Source organism: Hyla sarda, chromosome 6 (assembly GCF_029499605.1).
Source record: "Hyla sarda isolate aHylSar1 chromosome 6, aHylSar1.hap1, whole genome shotgun sequence".
Lineage (NCBI taxonomy): Eukaryota > Metazoa > Chordata > Amphibia > Anura > Hylidae > Hyla > Hyla sarda.
Genome location: NC_079194.1, coordinates 156422759 through 156444458, shown reverse-complemented (window position 1 = coordinate 156444458; position 21700 = coordinate 156422759). Strand labels below are relative to the sequence as shown.

Genomic DNA, 21700 nt, shown 5'->3' with positions numbered 1-21700 from the left:
TTAAGGTGTGGGATAATAGACAGATGTTTACAATCACACAAGGGAGCGCTCCCTTCTTTTTTGTTCTCTCTTCCTGGCTTACACTATATGAGTTACTTATGCACAGACAATTTTCGGAAACAAAGCAACAAAGAATCCAAATCCTCTCACCCAAAAACGCCTGGTGCAACACAGACTGGAAAGACAACAAAACTGCAGTAGAAAACCAGCGCAAGCGCTCTTGGTAAAAGCTTCACTCTTTATTAAACCTTGTACTCGATCAAGACAAGTGGACACGTAGATAGTGACATGTTGCAGTTGGGTTCCAAACCTTAGTCATACTAACCCCTAACAAACAACAAATCCTATATACAGTATCTCATGTAAGTGAGTACACTCCTTATATTTTTGTAATTATTTTATGTGATATCACTCAAATAAGTGACACTGTTCTACAATGTAAAGTAGTGAGTGCACAGTCTGTATAAAAGTGTTTAATGTTGTGTCCCCTCAAAATAACACAACATAGAGCCATTACCATCTAAACCTTGGCAACAAAAAGGATTACATCCCTAAGTAGAAATTACCCAATTGAGCCCAGTTAGCCATTTTTCCTCCCCTTGTCATGCAATTGTTTAGTGTTACAAGTTCACAGGTGTAAATGTGAAACAGGTGTCTTAAATTTGGTGTCGCTCTCTCACTCTATAACAATGGTCACATGTAACATGACACCTCAAAAAAATGTTGCTCTACATAAATATTGCCTAGGCTATAGGAAGACTGCCAAGACCCTGAAACTGAGCTGCAGCACAGTGGGCAAGACCCATACAGTGCTTTCACAGGACAGGTCTCACTTAGAACAGACTCAGCATAGTTGACCAAAGAAATTGAGTTCATCTGCTCAGCGTCATATCCAGAGGTTGTGTTTGGCAAATAGACCTGTGAATGCTGCCAGCATTACTGCAGAGGTTAAAGGGGTGGGGGTCAGCCTGTCAGTGCTCAGACCATATGCTGCACACTGCATTAAATTGGTATACATGACTCTCGTCCCAAAAAGAAGCCAATTCTAAAGAGGAGGCACAAGAAAGCCTGCAAACAGTTTGCTGAAGACAAGCAGACTAAGGCCATGTATTACTGGAACCATATCATGTGGTCTAATGAGACCAATATAAACTTATTTGGTTTAACCCCTTAAAGACCGTCCGTTTTTGCATTTTCATTTTTTCCTCATCACCTTCTAAAAATCATAACGCTTTCAATTTTGCACATAAAATTCCGTATGATGGCTTATTTTTTGCGCCACCAATTCTACTTTGTTGTGACATTAGTCATTTTACAAAAAAATCCACGGAAAAACGGAAAAAAAAAATCATTGTGCGAAAAAAATTACGAAAAAAAAGTCATTTTGTAACTTTTGGGGGCTTCCATTTCTACGCAGTGCATTTTTCTGTAAAAATAACACGTTATCTTCATTCTGTAGGTCCATGCGGTTAAAATGATACCCTACTTATATAGGTTGGATATTGTTGTGCTTCTGAAAAAAATCATACCTACATGCAGGAAAATTTATACGTTAAAAAGTCTCATCTTCTAACACCTATAACTTATTTTATTTTTCCGCGTAGGGGCCGGTATGAGGGCTAATTTTTTGCGCGATGTTCTGAAGTTTGTATCGGTACAATTTTTGTATTGATCAGACTTTTTGTTCGCTTTTCATTCATTTGTTCATGATATAAAAAGTGACCAAAAATATATGTTGGACTTTGTAATTTTTTTTTGCGCGTACGCAATTGACCGTGCGGTTTAATTAATGATATATTTTTATAGTTCTGTCATTTCCGCACACGGCTTATTTTTATTTACACAGTTTTTTTTTTTTATGGGAAAAGGGGGGTGATTCAAACTTTTATTAGGGAAGGGGTTAAATGACCTTTGTTAACTTTTTTTTTCACTTTTTTTTTTGCAGTGCTGTAGCTCCCATAGAGAACTGTAGCACTGCACACACTGATCTTTTACTCTGATCCCTGCAAAGCCATAGCTTTGCATGGATCAGCGAGATAGGGGCTTGATTGCTCAAGCCTGTAGCTCAGGCTTGGAGCAATCAAACGCCGATCGGATGGAGCAAGGTTAGGGGGTCTCCGCTCATATCCTAGCTGATCTGAACATCACGATTTTATCGCGATGTCCCGATCAGCCTGACTGAGCTGCCGGGAAGCGTTTACTTTCACGGTCAACTTTGATCACCGCATCTGAAGGGTTAATAGCGCGCGTCACAGCGATCAGTGCCTCACGCTATTAGCCCAGGGTCCCGGCTATCATTAGCAGCTGGGACCGACCCGGTGTGATGTGGGGTCACGGTGTGACCCCGTTTTAAACACCGGGCGTAGGGCGTACAGGTATGCCCTGAGTCCTTAACAGGTTAAATGTTGTCAAGCGTGTGGGGCGGCAACGACTTGAGAAGTGCAAGGACAAGTGTGTCTTGCCTATAGTGAAGCATGGTGGTGGGAGTGTCATGGTCTGGGCTAGCTTAAGTTTATTGAGGGAATCATGAATGCCAACATGTACTGTGACATACTGAAGCAGAGCTTGGTCCCCTCCATTTGGAGACTGGGCTGCAGGGCAGTATTCCAACATGATGGCAACTACAAATACATCTCCAAGATGATCACTGCCTTGCTGAAGAAGCTGAAGGTAAAGTTGGTGGACTGGCCAAGCGTGTCTCCAGACCTAAACCCTATTAAAAATCTGGGGGCATCCCTAAATGGGAGGTGGGGGAGTGCAAGTTATCTAACCTTCACAAACTCTGTGATGTCATCATGGAGGAATGAAAGAGGACTCTAGTGGCAACCTGTGAACTCTAACAATGCTTAAGGCAGTGCTGGAAAATAATGGGGGCCACACAAAATATTGACACTTTGGGCCCAATTTGGACATTTTTGTTGCCAAAGTTAAGCCCTTAATGGCTGTGTGTAGAGGTATTTTGAGGGAACACAATACTAAACACTGCAATATAGACTGCGCACTCACTAATTTACATTGTAGCAGAGTGTCATTTCTTCAGGGTTGTCACATGAAAAGACATAAAGCACTCACCACCATGTGCTTTCTGGCTTTTCTTACTAGAAAGACTAAGAGATTGGTGCCGATTTCCCAGTAACTGTATTGTTGATGTAGTCATTATAAAATATTTACAAAAATGTTAGAGGTGTACTCACTTATGTAATACACGTATACAGAGAAATTTTAGGTGAACAAACGATCACAAATATGTATACATCTATATCAAAACGCATACCAGCTGACATGATTACAGCATCAATCCAGGAATGGTGACATGATTAAAACTAGACAAATGTCCGTACACAATATTGTATATGAACATTAAAATGCCCATATATAAAAACCTGAATAATATAGGTGACATCCTAAGATGGTAGAAAACAAGGATATTTATATGTAAACAACAAACAAGCTTGAAGTTTGCTCAAGGACCACTACAAGGGAGAATAAACATAAATATATTCCTTCCAGGGGGGATGGAATCTAAATTGTTGGATGAAAGTTTTTTGGATACTGAGGTTAAATACCAGATATCCAAGTGGTTTGAACAAAAGGTAGGACATTATTCTTCATTATTAAATAGTTATTCAGTTTTTAGACAAGTTTTTTTTTCTTTCCCGTCATATCATGTATACACCTCTCCGTTATCTATGTACTGCTCGTCATGGGTCCTTAAGTGTACTCATGTAATATTAATAAATATATATACAGTACAGACCAAAAGTTTGGACACACCTTCTCATTCAGAGTTTACTTTATTTTCATGACTATAAAAATTGTAGGTTCACACTGAAGGCATTAAAACAATGAATTAACACATGTGGAATTATATACATAACAAAAAGTGTGAAACAACTGAAAATATGTCATATTCTAGTTTCTTCAAAGTAGCCACCTTTTGCACAATCTTGGCATTCTCTTGTTTAGATTCAAGAGGTAGTCACCTGAAATGGTTTTCACTTCACAGGTGTGATGGTGTGGGGGTGCTTTGCTGGTGTCACTGTTGGGGATTTATTCAAAATTGAAGGCATACTGAACCAGCATGGCTACCACAGCATCTTGCAGCTGCATGCTATTCCATCCGGTTTGCGTTTAGTTGGACCATCATTTATTTTTCAACAATGACCCCAAACACACCTCCAGGCTGTGTAAGGGCTATTTGACCAAGAAGGAGAGTGATGGGGTGCTGCGCCAGATGACCTGGCCTCCACAGTCACCAGACCTGAACCCAATCGAGATGATTTGGGGTGAGCTGGACCGCAGAGTGAAGGCAAAAAGGGCAAACAAGTTCTAAGCATCTCTGGGAACTCCTTCAAGACTGTTAGAAGACCATTTCAGGTGACTACCTCTTGAAGCTCATCAAGAGAATGCCAAGAGTGTGAAAAGCAGTAATCAAAGGTGGCTAGAACCTAGAATATGACATATTTTCACACTTTTTTGTTATGTATATAATTCCACATGTGTGAATTCATAGTTTTGATGCATTCAGTGTGAATCTACAATTTTCATAGTCATGAAAATAAAGAAAACTCTGAATGAGGTGTGTCCAAACTTTTGGTCTGTACTGTGTGTGTGTGTGTGTGTGTGTATATATATATATATATATATATATATATATATATACACACACACACACATATGCAAAAGCTTAGGTTTGTTGGCCATGACTTTTGTACATTTATTTGCCTTGTATTTTTCATTTTTTTTATTTTAGGTTTATTCTCCCTTGTAGTGGTTCTTATGCATTCTCCAAGCTTATCTTAGGATGTCACTGATATTATTGGGATTTTTGTATATGTCAATATTGTGTACAACCATTTATATGCCTTTATTCCTTTAACCATATTTAGATTTATGCTTTACTCATGTCATGTGGGATCTCCAGCTGAAACATGTCATTGTCTACGTGTCCACTTGTCTTGATGTGATCGTGTACCAGATTCAATAAAGAGTGAAGCTTTTGCTATGAGCAGCTGCGCTTGACAACAGTTTTCTTCTTTGTTTTTAGAGATGTATTTTTTTTCATCAGTACTTCTACAATTCATTATGAAATAAAGAGAATTGTGGAAGTTCAAATAAGCTCTTTACTATGTGGTTGTCTGAAGACCTCTCTAATGTATTCCAAGAGGCAGCCAACGCAATAGTGAATGCAGCTTTAGTTGGGACTAGAGTATGACACAATATTTCTAAAGTAGAATTTCTATATAAAGTAGAATAACTTAGTGTTATATCTTCATGGAACTTGTTTAGACAAACGTGCCATGGGCATCTTTAGACTTGTAGTACCACAGCTGCTCTGTTCTGCTGTGAGATATATATTGATCCTGTGATTTTACCACATCTCCACAAATCTACATTAATTGCCTTCTGTAGTTCATTAGCTTGACTGATTATTTTAATATTGTATTCCTCATTAGCAGCAGACAGTCCGTAGGAGGGCAGAACGGATTGTCTGTCGCATTCTGCTAATGGAGACGCTTCTCATGTAATATGCAAATAGTGATTTAAAGGAGAACTTAGTCTCAAAGTGTTATCACAGCTTTCAAAAGTTACCAGGTGCTAATAGAAATCATGCATGTATCACACATGGAGTGCCACTGCTCTGTTTTCTGCTTACAGGTCTGTTGTGCGTCTTGCTGCCAGTCTTTTAGGTAAAATAGTGGACAGCCTTGCACCATCAATAACTAATGCTTTAGTTCAGGGCAAGCAGGTGAGTACTCAAACTACCATGTTATCTCTAAATCTCTAAAGTCATATATGTACTCTATCAGGAACCAAACTCTTTTTCTTACCTTGTCAGTATGTCCTTCTCCACACCCACTATAGTGCAGAAAATGAGTTTTTAAAGTGATCCAAGGTGTGTGCTAGCATAGCATTGATCAGTGTTCCACTGCTCCTGCTTGGATCTCAGGCACGGAGCAGTGAATCGGCGATCGGACAACGAGGAGGCAGGTAGGGACCCTCCTCGTGTCCTAACAGCTGATCGGGACACCACGGTTTCACCGCGGTGGTCTAACTTTAGACGTGGCAATCAACTATGATAAAGCAAACCCCAGTTTGCTTTAATTGAGAGAACCATGTGTAAAGCCACCAGATCAGCTTGGCTTGCTGAATATGATTCAGGGGATGCCATTTTCCCAATAGAAGGAAATCCTAGAGGTGACATTCCAACCTGTATTTATGACATAACCAGTGGGTAGCTCTGTGGGCCCCTTAAGTCATAACCTGGCTCTGTGAAATCAAAAACTTAGTCTTTGACTTAGATACAGAAGAGACACCAGTCACATAACATGCCCATCTGCCTCCTCATACACAATAGGAGTACCCTAGGAAGCACCCTGGTCTGTTCCTTGTTTCTTTACTAGCTGTTCATACACAATTCAAGATATTTTAAGATCTCTGTTTTCTGTCAGTGAATGGAAACATTCTTGTTTACTGCAAATGACTATCTAATATATCATACAGCTGAGAACTTGATACAGTTGTCTCCATGCTAGGCACATCTCTTTGGTCTCTGTTTCTTTTTTTTTTTTTCTTTACAATGTGTCAGTACAGTTAAAATGTTTCAGTCTGAAATCCAGGCTCTCTGGTTCCCAGAGGATTCTCTAGATTGGATATAACTTAAATGTATAGCTGCATGAATTATTAGGTTTGTCCAGGTTTACAGCCTCTGGAATGTTCCTATTCACTGACAGCAAGCAGACTTTGAAAAATGGTGAGAATAGGAAAGTTGCAGAAATCATACAAGACACCTCAGAAAGGACATGGCATAGCTAACAGACTAATCTGGTAATCCAGTGTATTCACTGTCCAGGAATGTACAATATGCAAATCAGTGTGTGCGTTATAGCGTTTAGTGGCAGAATTCACTGCATGGTCTCTGTTACGTTGCATGTGTACCTCCAACAGTCACCTAAGCATTGTGCTCAGATTGGAGGATCTAACCTTTCTGAGGCCATTATAACAATGGGTAATTTGTGCTCTTAGGTCACTCTTGGTGTTTTTGGTCATGAGGAAGAAGTTATCTCCAACCCGCTGTCACCTGGGGTGATAAAGGATATAATCTACAGCAAGTGCAGTCCATATGATGATCGGGAGGCCGTCCTGCAGCAAGAACTTGTCATCCACATTGGATGGATCATCTCCAACACTCCACAGCTGTTCAGCGGCATGTTAAAGATTAGAGTTGGGTGAGCACAACTGTCCATACATGGGTCAGTTGGACATGACTGGCACCATGGAGGGTTTGTCCCCACATGTAGTAAAATGTGTTCATTTTTCAATTTTTTAAGAACCCTGCTTGCAGTCAGAGACTAGAAACCCCTAAGGAACATATTATTCTCTCGACTAAGCATTTGCTACTAATATATCCAGTCTGTAGAAGGCACAAAGCAGCAGCACAAATCGTTCTCCTGTTCTGAATGTTTTCTACAGTGTATACGTGCAGCAGAAATGTACGGCACATAGTTCCCATACGTCAATTTTCTCCTGTAAAACGGGAAGGCTTGCAGGAAGCCCAGAATCTTGTCAGGATTTATATATGTATTTTACTCCTTGATTTCTACATTCCTGTGTGCATGGATCATACAATAGGCTAGGCAATTTTCTACATGAAGCTTTATATGTGGTAATGCATTATACACAATTGTTTGATATACTGTACGTCTGATTTAGTAATTGCTGCCTTTAGAGAACAATTCAGGCAATTTTTATTTTTTATTTTTTTTACAAACATGAACCAGGGCACAATAAATGAATAAACCCCATTCCAGGGATGAATATTTCCGATGACTGGTATTTCCGGTGTTTATTTTCCCTGTGCCTCTACTGACAAGCAGAATGATCCCTCCCTGTACAGAGCGCTTTCTATTTTGAATTTGATTTAGAGCTTCTCTATTGATTTCTGCTCAGTCTTTCTAGTTGAAATAGAACAAGCGCTTGACAGAACCATTCTTATAATGACTGACCTATGCTCACTGCCACTCCATTCACATTGGGAGATCATTACAATACTCCCCAACATACTGGTACCTCTTCCAGACTCTTAAATACACAGGGGAAGATTTATCAAAACCTGTGCAGAGGAAAAGCTGCCAAGTTGCCCATAGCAACCAATCAGATCGCTTCTTTCATTTTTGACGAGCCCTTTGCAAAATGAAAGAAGCGAGCTGATTGGTTGCTATGGGCAACTGGGCAACTTTTCCTCTGCACAGGTTTTGATAAATCTCCCCCAAAGTGTACATTACCTTAGTCTAAAACTCAAAAGTAAAACTGAGAGCCACTTTGTAAGGACTGATCCTGAGTTACCCCTTCCCATTTTTCTCCTTTAATGTATACAACTTAAACTCCACCGGGATGATTGGTGCCGACGAGCAACACATTGCAGGAGCTTAGGTGACAAACGTGATTTAAGAGCTGCGCTATGCGTAACTAAAGGAGAGGTGGAGCTATATATACTTTAAGAGTTTCCATTGGCTAATAGCAGAATTCTTATAGCAATGGAGATAAGGCCAAGAAACAAAGTTTAACTTTTAATGTAGATTTTTTGGTTTCTGACAGTTAAAGGGACATATTTGTTTCCTCTAATTTGGGAGCAGTGTGGCTTCAGTTTAGAAAGCAAAATAGATAAAATGTCCATGTGGTTCAGATGCTCTTAATGCTTTGCTTGTTAGTCCTAGTTCATTAATTAAAAGAGCTGCAGCTTTGTACATTGGGGTCGAGACATTAATCGTCTTGTTTGCGTTTATTAATTGAATGTAAATCCGTAATCTGTGCAATGTTTAAAGGTTCATAGAAACTTGTGAGATTGAAGAAATCCACTCTCATACCTCCCTTTCCCCCCACACTCAGAGTCCTGTTTCCACCAAAGAGTTAAAAACTGAACAGTTTTCAGGGCATTAGCATTTTTACAATTTATCATTCCTTGTCCCTTCAGTGAGTAAGACCCTGGCTTTAATATTTGATCATGCACAAGTCCAGGTAAAACCACAGGATAACTGTAGCGTGACCTCTGTTTTTTTTTTCTCTGATCTCTTTCACCTTTATGTTATGTTCACAGGACGGAATGTCTGAGCGGAAGTCCGCAGGAATATTCCACTCAGAGCCTGATTTCAATGGGATTCTGCTGCAACGTGCGCGTGGCAAAATTCCTGCCGCAAAAATCCGCAGAAAGAATAGTCATTCTAACTGCAGGTTCCGCTGGGTAATGCATTCCCGAGCGGTGCTAGCGCCTGCTGGAAATGTGTGGCATGTTAGCCTGTATTTCCCGGGCGGACATTCTGCACAGAAATAACCATCTGAACATAGTCTTAGGGTCAGTTCACACATCCTTATTTTTTGCTGCAGGTTTGCTGCAACCCAAGTCAATGGGGGCAGCAAAATCTGCTGCAGCAAAAATAAAGATGTGTGAACTGACCCTTAATGTCCACTTTCAGAGGATGGGATGGTGCATGACAGACTGCAGTCACAGCATAAGACCTCTGTCTCCTAACAGGTTGTGCAGAACAGTCTGTTATTCCCTGGAAGTAAACAATGAAGGTTACTATACTGTGACAGGAAGGAGAATTGATACAGAAAATTATATAGCTTTTAATCATAGAAAGCTATACCACCCCTTTAAAAAACACCTTACAGTGACTGTCAGAATCCATAGCAGGAGCAATGTATTATTCATTATCCACTGCCCTTAGACCCCTCCATCCACCTTGGCTTACACATCATTGGCTGTAACTGCACAGAGCTCTTTGTCTCCTCGGATGACTGTCTGTGTGTGGAATCAGGGAGGAGTTTAGGGAAATGGTAATGGATTATTGAGTTTATTAGCCTCATCCCTTCCTGCCTGTGTATCGGCAGAGAATGACTTCGTCCATATGTGTGATACACTGCAAGATCTGCCAGCAACCTTATGAGAATTGGAGGCAGATGTCAGACACTTTAGCATCCAAATGTGGGCAGGCTTCTCAATGTCTTTTCTGCCGACTAATACAGTGACAGACCCCTGCTGCTTTCCTACCGTCTGCTTATGTAAAGAAGCACTTCAGGAGAAACTGGTCACATTTTGTACTGAGTTCAGGGATTAAGGGGGTGGAGAATTGGGTGTTCTTTCAAAATTTGAGTCATGCTCCACCACCTCTGGCCTAGCACTGAGCATAACACAGTATCAGTTTCCTCTGTAGTTATGAAAGGCAGAATATGTAAATGTTTCTAGTGAAAAGAAGCAGCTACCAATCTTCTATTGCATTTCTTATCTATAATGTGAACAAATGATCAAAGCACTGAAAATTCAACTGGTCAGAGTCTTGTTTCCTCCAGCTGCTCACATATCGGGGTCTATCTATTAGCCTTATTATATCCAATTCAAGGGGATACAGAAAATGAAATAAATGTATCTTAACATAGTAAACGGGATCTGCAGGTCAGATTCACTGGACTCAGCTATTCTCAGCAATATGCAGAAATGTTCACATTACCATATTACTTTATATTCAGACTGTTTACTGATAATAGATTTTAAATAACCACGGTAATGTTGAGATTTCAGCCTCCAAAATCCACATTCTGATAATCATTGAGTAAGCATAAGGGGGGGCGTCTTAGTAGGGAAAGGGGGGCAAGTATATATTGAATTGATTCCTTCTGTAATCTCTTCTGTTACAGATGGATAATTCATGCCATGAGATATGAACTTAAGATCCGCAGCGGGGAGCAGCCAGAGCAGGACATCTACCAGCTATCACCCAGTGAGATCAAACAGCTTCTCCTCTGTATTCTGCAGCCTCAGCAGTCCGGGAGGTAAGAAACATCTTGGAAGCAAACTATGTCATATCTTTGCCTTTCTCCCTCTTAGTTACACGATGGGTGCTGCACAGCTCCATCAGTGATCCATGAAGACAAATGTCCACATTTTCAAAGACCATTCTAGAAGAAAATTGGAGTTATTTGTGCAGTGTGTGTTAATTTTACCATCCACCTAATTGTTAAAACGTTGTTTTTATTGCCAAAAAAAGATTAAAATATATCTAACACACAGTTCTCATTGTGCCTCTATTAGTGTGAGATAGCAGCTTTGCTGCAATTGTGATCGGTATATAAGTGACCCCTCGTTGGACTTCTGTTCACCCACACTATAACCCACTGTATTGAGTTTAGTTTGGGTGAACAGGATGACAGTTTTCCTTAAATGTTATGAAAATATTACAAAGACACTACTGTAGATTTAAGTAAAATTGCAAATGTGAATAATATTAACTACTTGCCGTATAAAAATAAAACATGCTTAATGGTATTAGTATTATAGAAATAGTGATGTTTTTCATTTAGGCCCAGGTTGCTATGAAAGCTGTTATGTCTATGGCAACCCCTAAAGCTAATTTGTCAATATTCCTTGACTCCCCAAAGTTATGTGAATTTCGGTGAGCCATGGTTGTAGTCTAATTTGAATAGGAATAATAAATAATCTCCAGGCACATTTGGAGCTACTAACAGATTAATCATTTGGTTGACAGGTTGTCAGTGGATCAAGTTAAAGTATGCAAAATATAGTATATCCAGCTTTTCAGAATATCTGTTTGGAAGGTTTGGATTTCCCTCTAAATGCCATTGCCTTATACAAAATATCTGCAGTGTGTGTTCATGACTGGTTCCCTCCATTCCTGTACAGGTGTTGGCTGAATCGCAGGCAGATAGACGGCTCTCTGAACAGAAATCCATCCGGATTCTACGACAGGGTATGGCAGATTCTGGAGAGAACACCCAGTGGCATCATAGTGGCTGGAAAGTTCCTCCCTCAGGTATAAATTTTGTAGCATCTGCTACTTAGCTCTAAATGAAGGATCCTTGGGACTATATCACTGTAGGAGATCACAGTGTGATATCTTGTATTTTCTCTTCTAATGAGAAGCTACAGGCACGGGGGTATAGCATGGAGTCACATGTATATTCTACAACTACAGCAACTCGGAGGTTGTTAGCTTTTTTGCATTTTCCCCCATAGGATACATTAGTTGAGATAACATGGTATCACACTTTGATCTGCTGCTATATTCATGGGGTGTAAAATCATTATGACATAACTGACTGCTAAATGACTCTGTGGTTTCAAGGGGTATTCCAGTTTTAGAAAATTATATTTAAATAAAATTAGCACCCCAAAATGTATAACTCACTGATATAGTGTTGACACAAATTGTACTGACTTCAGCATGTTTTTGCTTTAATTACTCCTAAAAGAAAGTTGTGTAGTTCTTTCATTTTTAATGTCTCTGGGTCGCTCTCTTCAGCGATGATGCATTATCCTCTGCTGTCTCAGGAGGTGTGGTTAGATCTTGTGTCTGAGCTCAAACCCTTCCCTCTCTATTATTTCACCATCTCTCACAGCCCTACAGCCTACGTCACCTCTGCTTGACCACAGGTTCCCAATAGATCTGGAGAGTTTCCTGGCCATGGACCCAACATTTTCATATTTTGTCATAGAGCCACTTGGTTATCACCTTTGCCTTGTGATATGATGCTTCATCATGCTAAGAAAAGATTTGTTCATCACCAAATTGCTCCTGGCTCATTCGGAGATGTTGTTCTTGAAGGATGTTCAGACATAAAATGAGTTCATGACAGTAAGCCCACTGCCTTTGGAAAAAAGCCTGCCTCCATACATAGGGGGAGATTTATCAAAACTGTGCAGAGGAAAGGTTGTCCTTAGCAACCAATTAGAATACTTCTTAAATTTTAAAAAGGCCTCTGCAAAATGAAAGAAGCAATCTGATTGGATGCTATGTTTTTTTTTTTTGGAGAGAAGAGGCTTCTTTACTGCTCATTTTGATACCAGGCCAGCCTCCAAAAGCCTTTGCCTCACTATTGTTATTCCTTAGTAAATCTGCCCTTATGCTGAACCAATCCCTTAGCTGAATTCTCTTTAGGAGGCTCTTAAAATGAAATATTATACAATGCATGCGGATAGTTTACAGACCTGATGATTTTATTCATAATTTATGTTGCAGCTTTCAGACCCTTTAATTTTTTTTTTTTGAGGCCTTGTTCTAAAATAAAAAGAAAAAAAAAAACATGTTTACCCCATCGTTCTGCTTGACAATACCCCATAAAGAGAAAGTAAAAACAGAATTTTAGATATTTTTGCAGGAACAACAAACATTTTGTGTTAAAGGGGTTATCCAGGAATAGAAAAACAGAGCTGATTTCTTTTCAAAACAGCTCCACGTCTGTCCCCAGGTTGTGTATGGTATTACAACTTGGCTCTATTCACTTCAATGGAACTGAGCTGCAGAACCACACCCAACCTGAAGACAGACAAACTAGATGTGCAAACTGTCACTTCTTGAAAGAAATTGACTGTTTTTCTATTCCTGAATTACCCCTTCGACACTTGAAATCAAGTTCTGGGATCTCCAATTCCTCTTAAAGGAGTACTCCGCTGCCCTGTGTCGGAAGCTTCGCTCCCCAGCGTCCGGAAGTTTATTGTTCCGGACGCTGTGTGCGGGCTTCCGTGTTCAGGGCTGCCCCTCGTGACGTCACGCCTGCCCCCTTCGTGACGTCACGCCCGCCCCCTCAACGAAAGTCTATAGGAAGGGGGCATGACGGCCATCGTGCCCCCTTCCCATAGACTTTCGCTGAGGGGGCGGGCGTGACGTCACGAAGGGGGCGGGCATGACGTCACGAGGGGCGGCCCTGAACACGGAAGCCCGCACACAGCGTCCGGAACAATAAACTCCCGGGACGCTGGGGAGCGGAGCTTCCGACACAGGGCAGCGAAGTACTCCTTTAATCATCTTTGAGATGTTTCTATACCTTGATTTGGAAAGACATAGCCCTGTCTATATAAGGTCTCTGACAATGCATGTCAGCGGAAAAACCAAGATAATGGGGTAGAAAGAAATTCCTGTAGAGCTCAGAGACAGGATTGTATGTAGGTACAGATCTGAAGAAGGGTACAAAAACATTCCACTGCGCAGAAAGTTCCCAGTGGTCTCTATAATTATTTAATTGAAGATGTTTGGAACAACCAGGACTCTTCCTAGGGCTGGCTGCCCCACCAAACTAAGTAATTGGGGGAGAAGTGCCTTCCTAAGAGAGGTGACCAAGAACACAATGGTCACTATGACTGAGCTCCAGAGATCCTGTATGCAGGTTGGAGAAACTTCCAAAAGGTAGTCAACTGTCACTGGAGCATTCTGCCAATCTGGACTTTATGGCAGCCCACCTAAAAGAACCACAGACTGTGAGAAATGTCTGGAGGAAATCAGACACTGCTCATCACCTGCCCAATTCTATCCTTACAGTGAAGCCCGGTGGTGGCAGCATCATTCTTTGGGGGTGTTTTTCAGTTACTGGAACTGGGAAACTAGTTCACTCCATTCAGCTTTCCTTCAACCCCTGACCAAAGTATAGAGATATTTTTTACTGAAAACTTTATCCAGAGTGCCCTGGACCTCAGACAAGGCCAAAGGTTCATCTTTAGACAAGACAATGACCCTAAGCACACAGCCAAGACAACAAAGGAGCGGCTTAGGGACAACTCTGTGAATGTCCTTGAGTGGCCCTGACTTGAACCCAATCAGAATAAAACTTTTTGGGGGCATTAGGGGAGAATGAGTTGTGTTTATACCATGCTGCCTTGTGCTAAACACAGGCAGAGGAGCAGACAGTCTGTGGGGGTGTATTCAGTATGGGAGGGATTTGATGAAGAGCTGAAGGAAAGCAGTGCATTATGGGAATTGTAGCATTGAGTAGCAGGTTATCCCCAGGAAGTAATGAATAATGATATTGGCTAAGAGGAGGTACATATCCACAAAGCAAATTAATTTTTGGCATTTAAGCATTGGACCAGCACCAGGTAATAAATGCTATATGCTTCTATATGATGTCTATATACCTCTTTAACCCTTAGTCTTTTTTCCACACAGCAACCTACCCTGTCTGACATGACTATGTACGAGATGAACTTCTCCCTTCTGGTGGAGGACATGCTGCAGAACATCTCACAGCCTGAATACCGGCAGATCATTGTTGAGGTAACAAGTCTTATTACTGTCACTTACAAGTAATTTTATTACATTTTAAAGATCCAAGACATGTGGACACTGCCTGATGCTTTAACCTATGGTACATATGATAAGCCTTCATGTATGATCTGTTTTGGGTCACATTCATGTGGATGTGTCACTAATACAATTTGGGAATAAATAATATTGTACAATATTCCATATTGTAAAATATGGAAAGGGAATCCCCTAAGGGAACTGCAAAATAAACACTTCCACCCCATTAAATCTTTATAATCCACTCTTCTAACCCCATAAACATGTTTGCTAAGCCTAACCTCTCGTCTGCTCCTTCTCAGCTGCTGATGGTCGTGTCTGTAATCCTGGAGAGAAACCCTGAGTTTGAATTTCAAGAGAAAGTCGATTTGGACAAACTGGTGAAAGAGGCATTTAATGATTTTCAGCGAGACCAGAGCCGACTTCAAGGAGCAGAAAAACAGGTACGGCAAGACTTTGGCCCCCAGCTGAAGGTCACAGTCACCATCTCTCCTCACAAACGTCTGATCATAATCTCCACAAACATAGCCGAGTGCATCAAATTAAATTCAGCCAGTCATCTGAGCAGGGCAGCCTGAGAGCTTCATATCAGATGAGGCTGAATTCTGCAGTCACACAGGATGTACTGTATATAATATCCAAGTGTAGGGGTATAGCAAATAAAAGTGAAGGGCCACTGCAAGTATATATTATAAAAGTGAAGAGGTACCATTTAAAGTAGAGGAATATATAGTATATATTCTAAAAATGAAAATGAGAGGCTTACAGGGAGAGGAGAGGGTTAAATAAAATATAAATGAAAAGGTATAATTTATAGGGGTTGCTATGTAATGTATAATTGTAGAGGTGCCATTTACCAGAGAATATCATTTAAAAGTGAAGTGGTGCCAGAAAAGCAATATACAAAGGTGGTATTTACAGGGAAATGGTATGTAATACAGAACTGAAAAGGTGGCAGTTAAAGGAGGAGGGTATATAGTATAAAAGTAAAGAGATGCCACATATGGGGGAATAGGTGCCATTGGCAAGGCTGGTATTAACTCACATATACAGTGGGGATCAAAAGTTTGGGCACCCCAGGAAAAAAATTGTATTAATGTGCATAAAGAAGCCAAGGAAAGATGTCAAATTACAGATTAGACATTCTTATAATATGTCAACACTTTCAAAATAACAGAAAACAAAAAAATGGTGTCTGCAAAAGTTTGGGAACCCTGCAGAGTTAATATCTTGTACTGCCCCCCTTTGGCAAGTATCACAGCTTGTAAACGCTTTTTGTAGCCAGCCAAAAGTCTTTCAATTCTTGTTTGAGGTATCTTTGCCCATTCTTCCTTACAAAAGTCTTCCAGTTCTTTGAGATTTCTGGGCTGTCTGTCACACACTGCTCTTTTAAGGTCTATCCATAGATTTTCAATTATGTTGAGGTCCGGAGATTGTGAAGGCCATGGCAAAACCTTCAGTTTCCGCCTCTTGATGTAATCCCCTGTGGATTTCGAGGTGTGTTTAGGATCATTATCCATTTGTAGAAGCCATCCTCTTTAACTTCATCTTTTTCACAGATGGCATCAGGTTAGCATCCAAAATTTGCTGAAATTTTATTGAATCCATTTTTCCTTCTATTGGCTGCAATACAACCCCAAACCATGATTGATCCACCCCCATGCTTAACAGTTGGACAGAGGTTCTTTTCATTAAATTCTGTTCCCCTTCTTCTCCAAACGTACCTTTGCTCATTCCGGCCAAAAAGTTCAGTTTTAACCTCATCGGTCCACAGAACTTGTTTCCAAAATGCATCCGGCTTGTCTATATGTTCATTTGCTAAGTTCAAACGCTGATTTTTATGGTGAGGACATAAAAATATAAGGATGTAAAAATATATGAGCTCTTGTCTTTAATCAATCCTACAAACTATTTAGTGATTTAATAAATTTAATGCACGTACACATTACCACCACCACAAACAAATGTGTAGAAAAATTGTTAAACTACACCACTATATATTCCCCCAATGTTTGTATGGGTTAAAACAAGAATCTTCCTTCTTGCTGACAGCTGCAGATAGCCTTGGCAATGAAGAGGAATTAAAACACAAAGGGAAAGATTATCAAATCCTCTGCAGGTGAAAAGTTACCAGTTGCCCATAGCAACCAATCAGATAGCTTCTTTTGTTTTTACCTTTCGTCATTTGAACACTAAAAGAAGCAATCTGATTGCTATTGGCAACTGGTTAACTTTTCCTTTGCACAGGATTTTGATAAATCTCCCCCAAAGTACTTTGATCACATAACTTTTCATTATACTTGTATTAAGCTGTACTTACCCCTTTAAAAATAGTTTATCATCAGTGTTTCTGAATAGAGCACTGTATTGTGTAATGCACACTGCCTTTACTATCTTGATGTTCTGCATCATTGTCTGGGATTTTTTTTATTATTTAATATGCAAATTAGCTCTTGATAAACTAGGGGCATGACTGTGTCTCACTGCTATGCCTGCCTAGACCCCTTCTATCTTCTCCTTCTCATTGTTGTAGGTCATGTGTAGCTATGGGAGGAGATGAGAGGGGGTCCAGGTGGGCATAGCATTGCTCCTTGTGATAGTCACATCTCCAGTGCACCAAAGAGCTAATTTGCATATTGAATAAAAGACTTCACGGACAATGACGCAGCACATAAAGATACCAAAGGGTGCCTTCTTTCATTACACGATTCTATCCTCTATTCAGAAATGCCAGCTTGTTTATTTTGCCAAAACTTGTGGTAGACTCCCTTACATCGCATTTTCCATGATGAGCCCCAAAATGCAATTTCTGCTGGTGCTTTCTTCCTTCATAAATAGAAAATATTTCCTGATGTGTCCCCCTCCTTCTCCCATCCTGCTGCCCCCTGTGCATTCTACAGCTGTACATACCATAGCGGTATTGCAGCAAATATTGTTGTACAAACAAGAAGATGATGAGAAGTGATCCCAGTGGCTTTCTGTAATCCTGCAAATGCTCTGTGTTCTCTTTCCCAGGGTGACATGTCCACTTTCTACAACACTCCCCCACTGGGCAGGAAAGGGACCTGTAGCTACCTGACAAAAGCTGTCATGAACATGCTGCTGGAAGCTGAAGTCAGGCCAAACACCGATGACCCGTGCAGCATCAGCTAAAGACGTTCACCGGCAACAAGCGACAAGCATGGCCTCTGCATTTATCACTTGACTCGTCGCACTCTGTGCTTAGTGACTCGTGCCAGCATAGCAGAGTTCTTACATAACGCTTGGCTTCTGTTTTGCCACTGTTTTGCATTGAATCAAGTAAAGAACTGGAAACTGTCCTGGGCCAGCTATAATAGTATACAGTATGTTACCCAGGACAATACCACATAAACATCAGAAATCTGGTTTTCCACAATCTTAACTTATTATTGTTTAAATGTTTTAAAGTTCTACAACTCTAATTCAGTTTACCATGTTAAAGTAATCTGCTTATCATGTTAAAGTAATCTGCTTATCTGAGATTCTCATTTATACCCAATAACTGGAAACCAATATTTTTGTCACAGCCTAGGATTTGTTACAATAACATCCAGTCTCGACTAACTCCTGTGAGTTAAACAGCCTGTCACAAAGCATCAATGCAGGTAAGGGTGGGTTCACATTGCGGTCGGGCTCCGCTAAAGGAAACTCCTCAACAATTGTGTCAAAATGACAGGAGTTTAGCTGAGAAAAAAATGGTGCCGTATCCCTGATGAACCCCATTCAAGTAAATAGGATCTGTCAGTACCCAGTGGAGCCAGTTGTGCTCCGACCCATTTGGGTGCCATTCAGCACAAAAAAAGGAGCCAAATGGACCCAGAATGGGACAGAGCACAACTGCAATGTGAACCTAGCATTTAATGTAACAGTCTGTGGTCCAAACTATCAGGGCAGGAAAGAGATTTATGTTGCGGATGTATTTATGTCACAGAATATGGTCTAAAATAGAAAAAATTAGGCTATGTTCAAACCATAGTTAGTTATATTTTTCATTATTTTTCTCAGTTATAGAAGAAAAACAAATTAAAAAAAATAATGCCAGTGCTGAATCGCATAGAAGCTGGACACCAGCAGACCCCATTAACTTTTATGAGTCAGGTGGTTTTTCATCATGGCATTTCAATGTTAACTCTCATTAAAACAAATTTTTGCTATTGCACTCCTTATGATAAAAAATATTTCTAATATACTTTGTTTTAAAAAATAAATTATTTGTGCTTAAAAAAAGCTCAAGAGCACATTTTCCCCCAGACTTTGGACCGAAGCCCAAACAAATGAAGTGCAGCCTGGAGTGCTGAGGGGGGGGGGGGGGGTGTCCAGCCTCATCCAATCATAGCTCCTCTCACACTTAACTGCCACATGCTGTTGGCTAGAGACACCCCCCCTCAGCACTGAGGTACGGAGGGTCCAGCACTTTGTTGCAAGCAGCTTTATTGAAGATACATCACACCATAAAAATGACAGTCAGTCAGACATGTTTCGAGCGCAAGTCACCGAGGAAGAGCTCTTGCGCTCGAAACATGTCTAACTGACTGTCGTTTTTATGGTATGATGTATCTTCAATAAAGCTGCTTGCAACGAAGTGCTGGACCCTCCGTACTTTCTTTCTTCAACATCAAGTCTGCACAGGATCCTGTATGTGTGAACGTACCCTTAACCTCTTAAGGATGCAGGGCGTACCCTTCCTAGTATATAACGCGGGGTCACGGTATATAAAGCGGGTCAGTCCCTGCGGCAAATGAAAGCCGGGACTGTGCCCGGGCTATTAACCCTTTAGACGCAGCGTTCAAAGTTGATCGCTGCATCTAAAGTAACAAAAATACACTCTTGGTAGCTCAGTCGGGCTGATCAGGACCATCGCTGTGAAATCGCAATGTCTCGATCAACTAGAATGCGAGCAGAGGGTGCCTTACCTGCCTCCGTTGCGTCCGATCAGCGATTGATTGCTCCAAGCTTGAAATTCAGGCTTCAGCAATCGACCGCCAATAACACTGATCATCTCCATGTTAATGCATGGGGGTGATCTGTGTATAAGATCAGTATGTGCAGTGCTATAGCCACTAGAGGGGGCTATAACACTGCAGAAAAAAAAAGTTCATAAAGATCATTTAACCCCTTCCCTAATAAAAGTAAGAATCACCCCCCCCCCCCTTTTCCCATAAAAAAAATAAATAAATAAAATTAAATTAAAATTAATATATGTGGTATCGCCGCGTGCGGAAATGTCCAAACTATAAAAATATATCATTATGGCGTACGTGCAAAAAAAATTCCAAAGTCCAAAATAGCGTATTTTTGGTAACTTTTTATATCATGAAAAAATTTATAAAAAGCGATCAAAAAGTCTCATCAATACAAAAATGGTACCGATAAAAACTTCAGATCACGGTGCAAAATAATGAACCCTCATACAGCCCCATACGCGGAAAAATAAAAAAGTTAAAGGGGCCAGAAGATGAGAATTTTAAACGTATACATTTTAAACGTATACAAGTACGACAAAATCAAACCTATACAAGTAGGGTACCATTTTAACCATATGGACCTACAGAATAATGCACTGCGTAGAAACGGAAGCCCCCAAAAGTTACAAAATGGAATTTTTTCTTCAATTTTGTTGCACAGTGAATTTTTTTTCCGTTTCGCCATGGATTTTTTGGCAAAATGACTAATGTCACTGCAAATTAGAATTGGTGGCACAAAAAATAAGCCATCATATGGAATTTTAGGTGCAAAATTGAAAGCGCTATGATTTTTAGAAGGTGATGAGGAAAAAATTTAAATGCAAAAACGAAAAAACCCTGAGTCCTTAAGGGTTAATGATACTGTATTATTATAAGCTAATACCTTCATGGTTAGTCGCTGTTGCCAACTGGTGGTGAAATAAGGAGATACCAAGGCTATTCTGGCGTTGCTGATCCTACAATCCATGCACTCTTATTTTTATAGTCTGCAGTGCTATATATTATATAGTAGATTCACTTATATGAATATAGTATTTTCCTACTTATTCACTTGATGGTTTCTTGAGGTTTAGGCAACTATAAATACTATTTGCAAAACTTTTATACTCAAGTCTCATCCAAAGCCGCATCAGCATTTCTGCTTTTTTTTTGTTGGCAGAGATCAGTGCGTTCTGGGAGCTCAGATGAGTTAAACAGACAGTGCTACTATTGATAAGGAATAGTCCATTTTCCGATACAACTTTGGAGGTGACTGGAGGGGAGAAGTATATAACCTAAACTCCTAATCAGGACAAATAATTATAGTAAAGCTTGCATGGTGTGACTTTCCTGCATTTAAAGAGGGATAACTTATTGTGCTAGTTTTGCAGGCCTGGGGTGTGCACACCATTGGTATCGCACAGGGTTCATAGGCCAGAAAAGTGTGTGTGTGTGTGTGTGTGTGTGTGTGTGCGTCTTTATTTTAAAGGGGTTATCCAGGAAAAAACTTTTTTTTTTATATGTCAACTGGCTCCAGAAAGTTAAACAGATTTGTAAATTACTTCTATTAAAAAATCTTGATCCTTTCAGTACTTATGAGCTTCTGAAGTTAATGTTGTTCTTTTCTGTCTAAGTGCTCTCTGATGA

General features: G+C 40.3%; 1 protein-coding gene across 3 annotated transcripts in view; it reads left to right on the top strand.

The window, feature by feature from the left end:
- The window catches only part of PHKB (phosphorylase kinase regulatory subunit beta), a 297465-nt gene extending 278162 nt beyond the window's left edge, over nucleotides 1-19303 (top strand). For all 3 annotated transcript variants that reach the window (XM_056525638.1, XM_056525640.1, XM_056525639.1), the window contains 7 exons: nucleotides 5659-5749; nucleotides 7027-7229; nucleotides 10696-10830; nucleotides 11699-11828; nucleotides 14955-15062; nucleotides 15392-15532; nucleotides 18105-19303. In XM_056525638.1, coding sequence (XP_056381613.1) covers nucleotides 5659-5749; nucleotides 7027-7229; nucleotides 10696-10830; nucleotides 11699-11828; nucleotides 14955-15062; nucleotides 15392-15532; nucleotides 18105-18242 — 946 coding nt within the window. In that variant the 3' untranslated portion in view covers nucleotides 18243-19303. The remainder of the gene's footprint in view (nucleotides 1-5658; nucleotides 5750-7026; nucleotides 7230-10695; nucleotides 10831-11698; nucleotides 11829-14954; nucleotides 15063-15391; nucleotides 15533-18104) is intronic.
- Nucleotides 19304-21700: the final 2397 nt, after the last annotated feature.